The sequence below is a fragment of the Juglans regia genome, chromosome 5, assembly GCF_001411555.2.
Source record: "Juglans regia cultivar Chandler chromosome 5, Walnut 2.0, whole genome shotgun sequence".
NCBI lineage: Eukaryota > Viridiplantae > Streptophyta > Magnoliopsida > Fagales > Juglandaceae > Juglans > Juglans regia.
In genome coordinates, this window is record NC_049905.1 from 21547691 (window position 1) to 21559229 (window position 11539).

Here is an 11539-nt window from a genome sequence, read left to right on the forward strand (position 1 = left end):
GATGAGACTTTCAGCCCTGTTGTGAAGCCTACTACTATTCGTCTCATCTTAACAATGACACTCTCTCAAAATTGGCCGTTGAAGCAACTTGCTATCACCTTCACAAGGCTCTTTATGGTCTTATATTCATTAAATGGGTTTTCAAAGGTGCCCGTATGATAATTCTCTATTTTTCTGTCGTCATGGTCAGGATATCTTGCTTCTCTTAATTTACGTGGATGACATAATTATAATCTGTTCTTCAAATTATTATATCAATGGTTTTCTATCTCATTATATGTCACAAGTATTTCACATGAAGGACTTGGAAGCTTTTCATTATTTTCTTGGTTTACAGGTTGTGTGCGACAGCACTACCTTAACTCTCAGTTAGACACGTTATCTATTGTCTCTTCCCCAGAAATTCGGTCTTGATGGAGCAACGCCAGTATCCACTCCTCTAGCATTTAGCACTCAACTCTCTGCATCTGATGGTCCTCCACTCATAGATCCAACCTTATATCGTCAGATGGTTGGCTCCCTCCAATACCTCAAGCTAACTCGGCCCGATGTTGCTTATGTGGTACATTTTGTATGTCAGTTTATGCAAGCTCCATGTGCACCATATCTAGTTGCTGTGAAACACATTTTCAGGCACTTAAAGGGCATTATAAACCTTGGTCTTCGCTTTGTCAAGAGTCCCTTTTCCGCTCTCATTGGCTACTGCGATGTGGACTAGGCTAGATCCCGTGATGACCGTCGATCAACTACCAGGTTTGCCATTTTTATGGGTGAAATTGTTTTATTGTGGGGAGCAAAGAAACAAGCTATGGTCTCAAGGTTAAAGCCGAATATTGAGCCCTCGCTTCAACCACAGCCGAGCTTATGTGGTTTATGAATTTATTTCAAAGTCTTGGCTACTCCATTTCGTGCCCCAGTCTTCATTATGATAATAAGAGTGCTCTGAGTATTGCTAAAAACCCTGTCTTCCACCACAGAACAAAGCACATCGAGTTCGACGTTCACTTTGTCCGTGAACAAGTTGCTCGTGGAGTTATCCAGCTTGCACATATTTCTGGACAAGACCAAGTGGCTGACATATTCCCCAAGTCTTTGTGCAGTCTGAAATTTACATCCAATTGTAGCAAGCTCTGTATCGAACCACTCATGCCTTGAGCTTGAAGAGGAATGAAGAGACACACCACCGCAATCAACTCCTCATATTTCTCTCCATGAAAAGTTGCTGAGATCTCTCTATTATTTTTGGCAACAGCTCTGCTATGTACAACCTACGGTGGGGAACCGTCGAGTAATTGGTTGACCTAGCACAATTGATATATTAAAAAATAAAAAACAGAGTAAACAGACATGAGCCCTCTTCCTCCCCGTAAGCTCCAACCTTCACTTCTTTGAGAGTTCATTGAAAGTTCATTGGTAATTGAAATAGCGACTACCATATATCGTGTGCCATTTAATAGGTTTTGCTTCAGAAAGACAAAATTTGGTCTAGGCGCTAGCTGCCAAAATGGATCTTGATTGCCCTCAGCCCCAGTCCATGGTAACACATATGAACAAAGTGATTCCATTAAAGTAGGAGAAGCAATGAAAGAGGAAGAATATGAAGGGGCGAAAACACAGTAACTGCGCTACCCAGTCCAGATCAAGACGCATTACACTACCTAGGGATTATTACAACCATCGGTGGCCATGACTGGGCTTGCCGGCATTTTCTGTTGCTAAGGAAGAGCTTCTAGGAAGATGGGGTGGCCGGATCTGATGAATGAAGGCATGCCCAGATCAAGATGGGGGAAAGGGAATTTTGAGAAAGTAGAAAGATGAGGGAAAGTGATTTCGGGAGAATGAACAAAACAGTTTTTTCGGAGCTTTGGAAGGTAGATTTTTTACGGTGCTTAGGTAAGATGAAGGAACTTCTATGCTTAGGGAGCATTTTTGTTTAAAAGTTAGAAATAAGAAGACTAAAGACGTTGAGAAGAAGATGAAGGAATGCTGAATAGTTTGGAAAAAAAATGAAACGGTACCGTTTTATTTAGTGCCACATGGGACACAGTTATCCAGCGGTTTCCCTAGCCGATTACATCCAGCAACTTGATTCTTGCACTGATGTAAATAGAGTGTTTATTGGCTCTGTATATTCCATGTTTTATAGTTGTACATCTTTCCTTTTGTTTTGCTTTTCTACCACGGTAACTTTATGTTATTCCTCTGTAAATCATTATATAAGTAAAACATGAACCATGCACAAACGTAGGCTATTTTTTCCTTACACTAACAATAGCCAAAACTCATAGCTAACGTACTCTTAGCCCAAGACTACTTCATCAGATGAAGCCCAACATAAAAACAAAGTAAATGATATTTTTCATCTTAAATTGTCTTTTTCAGTCACACGAGTTGATGCAGTATATTTTCAACGGCTTTCCATTTAAGTTGTTAGCATAAGAAATTATTTGATCTGCATTACATCAATTGATGTCATTGGAGATGAAAAATCAAAGATAAAGCCAAAGTCATATAAACCACAAAACTAAAAGTGGAACAAGACAAAACCAGAGTAAAGCAAGTAATTTGACAGCAAGTACTCATCTTGCGCACACTAGCTGGCTAGCTCCTTGTCTGCAAGATCATAGTCAGAAAGTCGACCAAATGCATATATAGTGCATGAGTTTATAGACTTTACAGGTCAAGTAAACATCTCTTAAGCACAGCTGGATGAATGCAATGCCTATTCTTAGGTGTCCCACAACTTGAATGGTCCATGAATGCAATGAACTTTCGCTTTTGAATTATTATTACGAGTCCATATCAGCATTTATGGATGTGAAAATATGAACAAGCTATATACCCTTTTCGAGAGAGCCGGTTTTCTTCTAGCATTAATTAGTTTGTTTGGTCACCGTTGCATGCTTGAGGATGACCAAGACGTCATCTCAATATTATACACACTTTCAGAGATTTTTGGACCAAAACCGAGCAAGACCTCCTAGTTTTGACTATCTATAACAGCCAAGAGTTCACGAATCTCCATCTGCTTCATCTGCCATGAAGACGATCATCTTAAACAAGCACCAATTTAGGTTAATTTATTACAAAAAAGAACAAGAAAAAAAGAACTCACTGGTAGTTGATGAAGAGCACTGTACTTGTAGTTACAAAAATCAGATATTGTGGTTGTTGCAGCCTTAGAATCAGTGAGGATCCCGCTTAGAAGAGGTATTCCCTCCGGCGAGAATTGGGATTTCTAGAGATGAGTGTAAAATTCAGCTCCCATGCATGCAGGTTCCTGATCTTCCAAATTAAGGAGGTTCTTAACGGCTTGATATGTCATTTTTGTGTTTTTTTTACAACTATATGCTACAGCTAGGGCATGGATATGCATGGCCCTCTTATTTCTGATCTAGGGCTACTGTTATATGAGTAACAGGAGATAAATGTAATGGGAGAACAAATGATTCAAGCCCCTTGACTTCTTCTTCTTCCTCAACTTCTTTTTGTCTTTTTCTCACCATAACTAAGAGCAACAAGGAGATTGGGAGCTTGTATTAAACACCTGTTATATGGTAGATTTTCACGTATCACATTTGCGATCATAGGTCTCAGTGTCAAAACACTGAAAATCTCAATATTTTATCTATAACAAATACTTAACTATAAAGGAATTACACAAACTGACGTGACTTGATATGATTTATTAGTAGATTATAATACTATTTTTATTGTAAAGTAAATCTAACGATTCACATAAAACTACTTCAATTTGTAAAATTATTTTGTGTAATTCTTTTATAGCTATAGTTATTCTTTATTATCTGCAATTTCTGTGTTTTCCTATGCATTATCTATATCATTATTCTTAACTTAGCGTGTAAAATAGGGTCATGCTAAATAAGGGTCCAATGTTGCAAAAAAAGACCACATTTTTTGTATTGCACAAAGTTTCCATGGTCGTCTTAACAATTTATAGTTTATGCTGATACCAGACACTTGTCACCTTCGTCAATCTCGACGTGATAAAGTTGGAACTCCCGTATTATAGCAGCGATACGTTGCTTATCAGCGCGATAAATTTGGGGGATCCCTCGTTCAACTTATCGTGGCGATTATACAGCGTGGCCCCGACAACCATCTTTTAGCGTTTAAAAAATTTCGATTGCGTTTTCGTCTGTTTCGATTTCGCCTTAATAGCTACAAATTCCCAATCCTGTGAGCTCCGAAAAGAACCCTAAAACCCCAAATCCGATCTCACTGACTCCGATTGAAGGTAAATTTCTATCCCTTTGACCATTTTCCCTAATACCCAAGTCCTAATTCATTCAATTTTCCATTTTTTAAGATTTTCGTTCTTTTAAATTTCTTAGATGTGTGAATGTTTAGGTAACGGAAGAGATTTAAAATGTCTGAGGAGCGAGGAGAAGGGGTAGGGACGAAGAAGAGAAGGAGTGCCCGGATATTGGAATTGGAGGGAGAGAAGGAGAAGAAGAAGAAGCACAACGACGGCAAGGACCAACAGGAGGACAAACCCCAGCCCAAACCAAAATCCAAATTCAAATCCATGGTTGAGGCTTCTCAGGATTCTCAGCAAGAGGACCAGGAGGACGACGAGCAGCATGAGAACCATGGAGAGCATGAGGAGGAGGAGGAGGAGGAGCAAAGGCCAAGTACGACGGAAGCAGCGGCAGACGCACCCGCTGTTGAAGAAGAAATACTTGAACACGTGGCCGTTACTTTTGTTGCTTCCCCATTCCAACAGGTCTCTCTTCTATTCTTCCAAACTGCTTTATTTTTATTTTGTGACAAAATAAATTAATAAAATGAAATATGAGTTCCTCTTTCCATTTTGTTGCTTTGCTGGCTTTAATTCGAAACAATATATTATTTGCACATCGTTTACATTATTTTTTTAAAGTAAATATCTTTGATGATGAGTTATTATAGGGAAATGTGTGTGAAAGGCGGGCAGATAACATTATCCTTTTAATTTTTTTAATTGATTAATTGGTAAAAGAGAATGGAAGTGGTGAAGTCCATCAAACATAAACCCTGAAGAGAGAGGCTTTCATTTAAATAAGCTCTGTTGTATAGTGTATGTATAAAAGCTGGTGGATTGTTATGAAAAATATCACCTGGATATGTTAGATGAATGAGCTCTTGTTCGAATATAACGTTCCTTCTGAAAACAGAATGCAGAGTCAGATCATGATGTTAAAATCTATCAGTTATTCGTATAATTAACCAAAACAGGGAGATACGTTATATTAGCTGGATGCGTTGGGGGTTTCTTAGTTTGTAAGTAAAGGATGAGTACTGTTATTGTGGTTGGTCACTTTGGCTACAATAATATAGATTGGGCGTCTATTATAATCTGTAAAAATTGGATGTTCTAACCTATATTATCTTTTCTTTTGTTTGGCTAAATTGATTAAAAGAAAAATCACAAATGATTTAAATACTTGCTGCTGTAACTGTGTGATTATTTGTTCATCATCAGTGTTGTTAATCTGCGAAGGGAAGTATGTGAGGTATTGGCAACTCAAAACACTAGGGCATGTTGGGATGCTTAAAGTATCTCACGTATTTTGTAAATATTAGTGAAATGATTTGAGTGAAAATATTTTATTGGGTTTTGGAAGATGAGAGAAAAAATTGAATAAAATTATTTCATGAAATATGTATTGTATTGGAGTTTGTGAAAGTGAATAGATAAAGTTAAAAAGTTTGAATATAATTTTTGTTTTGAAGTTTGTAAAAGTTGTATTGATTTTTTTGTTTGAGTAATGATTAAATGAAAAATTTACAATTTGAAATAGGGAAGTATTTTGTATTTGAGTGATATTTGGGAATGAAGTTATGAAAAACTTGGGAATTTTGGTGTTACCCAAACACGCCCCGAAATTTCTTTCTGCCAGTCCATTGTATAGGTTATTTCGGTCTTCCCTTGGTAATACGAAGTGTCAGAACGTGTTTTTCCCTTCTTTTTATTTTTATTTTATTTTATTTTGACTTTGAACTCTACAGAAGCAGTGTGTTTCACTTGTCCTTGCCAGCCTTGGCTTTTCCCTACATTCACTCTGGTTTTGAAGTTATCCTAGTCTTGGTCTACCTTTTAGAAATATGTATTTTTTTTTTTCTTTTCTAAAAGCTGAATGAAAGTGTATCTATCAAATGAATATATACATCCCATAATTTAATAATGGGATGTTGATGTCAACGTTGATGATGATGTGAGTTGGTGGCCATCACAGTATTAGGTGTAGAGAATGGTATAGGGATGTGATAAAGCAGTTCCTTAACTTGTTTGCATCATTTAACTCATGGATACAAACATATATACTTGTCCATAATCATACCCATCAATGGTTGTCTTTGCATAACTATAATAAAAAATTAGATTTTATTTATACACTACAAATGGTTCCTGAATTGTCCAACAAGGGCTGTAGTTATTTAGTTGCATTGTTTTGTTGAGGAGATGTTCCTTAAGATATTTTCTTTGTTCTCTGCAGATATCTGGCTGTAAATGAACAGAGCTGTTAATGAACAGCTCAAGTTCTACACTTATAAATTCAATTTTGAGTTTGGTTCATTTAATAAATGGACCAAACTTAAACAAATATTAAACTCATTTATAATATTATCCAAACTCGTATAAACTTCACTCAAGTTGTATACGATTGTGAAAACTCATTGAATTTCATATTTATTATTTTTACATAATATATTTACAAGAGAGAATCATGTTGCTAATGTGAGGATGTTTAAATCCTTACGAATCTAAGTCTGGATATAGATATTGTATGAATGTATATAACCTTTATAAAGATATTAATATAAATACAAAATTTGTTAGTCAAAATTTTTAGATGAAGTCATGATATATAATATTGAATATCTATTTTTGTGACAAACAGTTTTTTATATTGATTACAAATTCAAGATTTTTCAATTTAAATTTCATAAGTTCATATATGTAGTTTACATTATAACTTAGATTATGTAATCTTAACATAATTAAGTAACTAATATTGAATGCAAAATTATGAAAAATGTATAAGATTTCAGTGATGATTGTTTTTAATTTAAGAAAATAATGAATTGTAACTCGCGAATAGTCTCGAACTAAAAAGAAAAAGATTAACCATGAACTTGTATGAAAAATAAATGAATGGATCGTGAAAGTAAAATGTAGCTTGGTTATAGCCCTTTCTATGTAGGTTTGTTCAGAGCAGATGGAAGATTCTGGAATTTTATCTGCTCAAACAAAAGGCAGAATAACTACTGATTGCATTGTGGCATGTGAAGCATTACACATGTTTCAATAGGTTTAGTTACATTTTGCATGTGCACTGGCCACACAAACAGGCAATTGATGTTGCCATTCGTTACTCTTTTATATAGAACATTGTGGATGCAGCACAGCCAGGCAATATGGACACTCCATCTGATCAGCTACTCAGTGACTCGTCCATGCATATGCCCCTTCTTGGGAAGTCATCAGAGCCATCAGAGCTTTCAGTGGACACACTAACACCATCAGATGGTATATGTTACTGATTACTGTTTGCTAAGTTTTGTTAGTACTTTATATTTGCTGGGTCATTTGTTTTGCATGTAAATTCAGCTTGCACTTCAATCAGAAAGAAAGGGAGAGGACCTGCAAAAGGCTTGAAGTTGGCTAAGAGAGCACACGAAAGCAGGGATGGAAAGTTGGATATTGAGTTCTCTGACATGTCTGATTCAGCAGTGGGGCCAAATCAGCGAATGTTTGTGGATGAAGTGGTCCAACAGATGAGGATTCATGCACCACTTAACGTTAAGAAGTGGGCGGATGTACCGCAGGAGGCAAAGGATAATATTGTGTCAGCTGTGTTGGTAAATAGGATAAATATATTATTTTATCTTATTTATTTGTGATTTTTCATATTTTTACTTGATATCAGTGTCTAATATGTTTCCTTGTATGGTTTCAGTGCAGGTGGAGAATCCAGGACACACCCTTGCGAAGAGCCAGTATATTAAAGTTAGCAAATCGGAGATACCGGGGTTGGCGAGCAAAACTCTCCAAGGACTTTAGTAAGTATGATAATGATGAAGATCGCAGACAGAATCGGCCCAAGGAGGTCACAGAGCAGCAATGGGAGACTCTTATTACATACTTTGGTACTGATGAATTTAAGGTAAAATGTTATTTTGTTACATACTCAAGTAAATGTAAATTTCAGGTATAATTTACTGCATCTCTTATATGCTAGTTACTTTATTTTCCTCCTATAGCTTTTAATATGTACATCGCATTAACTACTTTTATGTTCATCCTATGTAGGCTATTAGTGATAGAAACAAAGAAAACCGAGCAAAGCAAAAGACAGGTAAAATCACAGGCAGTAAGTCTTTTGCTGCCGTGAGTTATGATGCGGTGAGTAGAAAGATTAATGAAAAATGTAAAAGTAATTGGTTGTGTTTTACATTGGCGTTCAAGATTTTACGTAATTTGTAATTTTTAACTTCCTTACAGCGTGACCCCGTGACTGGTCAGCAGCCTAGTGAATTCAGGACATGGGTTCTGTGCCATCGTCATCCTGATGGCACATGGAGTGACGAAACTGCACGACAGATTTATGTATTACCAGTTTCATGCTTTGCTCATTTCTCTCATTATTGTATGTGCTTTGCTTGATGTATGTTCAATACTCTTAATGCAGGAACAAGTTTCTGACTTAATTTGTCAGCGGTCACAGCAAGAGGGGGTGCCACTCTCGCCACCAACTGAGGATGAATTGTTTCTGTCAGTGATTGGTTCCAGACCAGGCTACCTACGAGGCCAGAAGCGTGGGTCTAATCAGGCACTGAAACAGGTGACTGTTGATGTTCAAAAGGAGCGTGATGCACTTGAAGAGAAGCTTGGTGAGATGAAGCAGAAGTTGCAGGAGGAAAGTGCTGCACGGACCGTGATACAGGCACAACTACAGGCAGAAAGTGCAGCACGTGCTGAGATGGAGGCACGACTGCAGGCAGAGAGTGCTGCACGGACTGCAATGGAGGCACGACTACGGGCTGAGTTTATGGTTGCCCTTGATGGCCTACGATCTCAAACCTCTTCTAGCAGTGTAAGTTCTAAGTTGATATTTTATTTTGATGGTTAGTTAACATGATATATTATAGCATAGTACTAGTAAATTTAACATAATTCAATAGAAATACATGTTTTCAAGCCGGTGGAGGCCTAAAATGGGCTGCCTAAACCTTGGGTAGGCCATGGGCCTCAGATGGATTTGTGAGAGACAGAAGCTGACTGCACCATGTTCTTACTGAAGGTAAAACATGTTCAAGAAACTAGAGTGTTAGAGTTTAACGTTTTCTTCTTCCATTTTAAATCACCAATGAGGTCATTCTGATTCATAATTATTGGCTTGGTCATGCTTCATATGTTTTTTTTTTTTTAATCTAGATGAATCATAAATGGAAAGAGGTGAGTGGCCATTCAGCAGTGCTTTCCTCGAATACTTTTAGGTAGATGGTTGATTCAATCAGCAAGCATGCTGCATCTGCTTCCAGTCCATTTCATTTAACCTTTGATTTGTTTCTCGTATAATTTAATTTTCAATTGAGTGAAATTGTGTGATTTACTGAATTTTAGAACATTATCATAGGAAAAGACTTCATCTTTATCTTCATTGTCTCTAAGGTTTCCTCATAAGTGTATTCTGAAGCAACTATAGTGATTTGCTTGGTCGGGGAGGTTTACATCGTGAAGGAAGGAGTGTAGTTCTGTTGGCTGCTTTGGAAGCTAAATTTTAAGCGATATAAATTAATCAATTTGTCTTTTTTGTCTCCTCAGAAGCAGCATCAGCAGTGAAGAAAAAGAGCTACTGTGTCAAGTTCTACTCCCGGAGGGATTTCTCTTTGCTTCATCTGAATTTGGACTTTGTGGAAGTGAAACCCTTTCCCTTCCCCCCTCTTTCGGCGCAAGGCAGATAGTGATTTCCCTACTGATGCTATTTCCTGGTAGTCCAATCATTGATGTAAGCCTCCCTGACATAACATTCAGCCACTTCATGTGTAGGCTTCTGGCTGAAGTTCATTAATGCAGTATAAATCGAGTGAACTTTGAGCAGATCCGAAGTTTATCATTGCGGTCCTCTGGTTATGGATGAAATCCGCGCTTGGTTGGTTGCGGGCTAGCTGAGCATTTAGGATGGATCGAAAAGTTTTCAGTGGAAGAAGGCATGTTAATCTTGAGGTAGGTCAGTGCCTTGAAATAGTGTGATGAACAGGATACAGCCAGTCGACTGTATAGTCACAAATGCATTAAAAAAAAAAAAAAAAAGAAAGAAATTGATCTATTAAATGGACTCAATCTAGTATCTGGGATTGTCGCAGTAACAATTGAGCTATGTAATGTATATGTGCTTGAGGCAGTTCTGGACCAGCTAGGGTGGAAATTTGCAAAAAGGCAGTATTGATAGATGTGATGAACTAAATTGTTTGAACAAGTTAACACAACCGTGGCAATGTTCCGATGCCTCAATTAACTCTTACTAAAGCATTGTTGTCTCGGTTCCACAGGGGATTGTTTATACTATATATCTTTTACTTCTTTAGTTAATTATACTCCTTACTTTTCGCCAGGTCCCCATGGTTCCTAAGGACCAGGGCGCACAATATCAACGGGCAGTTACACTGGCTCCTTTTACATGCTGATGTGGTGCATTCACATAATGCCACGACATCATTTCGGTATTTTTTTTTGTCAAAAAAGAATCAATCTCCAGCGATCTCAAATGCAGAGGAAAGATTGAACTAATGGAAGTGTTTATTTCTTCTCCTTTGTTTTGTCCACTTATTTTCCCAAAGTTTCACAGAATATATATATATATATATATATATATATATATATATATATAAATTTCATCTTTCCCATTTTGTGGAAAAAGTAGAATTCATAACTCCATGGCTGTATTTGAAATGAAGGGTAAAAGGTGAAGGTGTGGTCCAATCCTCTCATGGGCAGTCATGGAGTACTCATGGCTGAATTTTCACTTCATGGCTATATTTGCGGACGTGACCTTTCAATATGGGATGATCAGTTCGTAGAAGGAGAAGACAATTTTTTATGGTTGTTGGAAATTGAATGGGAGGAGGAGGGAGAGTGGAAATAGTCTGAGCATTCAGACCCACCCTTCTTGAATGGAAGCTGAGGAAGAGAAGTTTTGGGGGATTTGGAGGATATGCTACTGTGAAAAAAAAATGGGAGAAATGATTCAGACAGACGGCCATGGTAAAATGATTTCAGTCTTGTAGAATAATGGATTCTTTGGATGAGTGGAAAATATAGAATAAGGACTAGTTGTTTGAATAGGTGTTGAAATTATGGTACTACTCAGTCATCAAAACGTAATTAGAAAGGTAACGCAAGCAAGAGTTTGACGATCGAGCATATGCTCTGAAAATTAATTGGAAAAGTGGCAATTGATCAGAGGTTGACGATGCAATGCAGGCAAACATGCAGGAGTGTTCAATGCAAGCAAGACTACACTTCCATGCA

General features: G+C 37.3%; 1 protein-coding gene across 2 annotated transcripts; it reads left to right on the plus strand.

Moving 5' to 3' along the window:
* Positions 1-3984: 3984 nt before the first annotated feature.
* On the plus strand, positions 3985-10558 carry LOC109021574. 2 transcript variants are annotated; one of them, XM_019004235.2, is made up of 9 exons: positions 3985-4258; positions 4356-4747; positions 7393-7534; positions 7616-7866; positions 7965-8171; positions 8318-8410; positions 8510-8614; positions 8697-9101; positions 9833-10558. In XM_019004235.2, exons 2-9 carry the CDS (start codon positions 4391-4393, stop codon positions 9848-9850), a joined length of 1578 nt encoding a protein of 525 aa, XP_018859780.1. In that variant the 5' UTR covers positions 3985-4258; positions 4356-4390; the 3' UTR covers positions 9851-10558. The 2 variants fall into 2 exon arrangements, with proteins under 2 accessions (XP_018859780.1, XP_018859779.1); XM_019004234.2 differs by having other exon boundaries at positions 3986-4258; positions 4372-4747.
* The last annotated feature ends 981 nt before the right edge of the window (positions 10559-11539 follow it).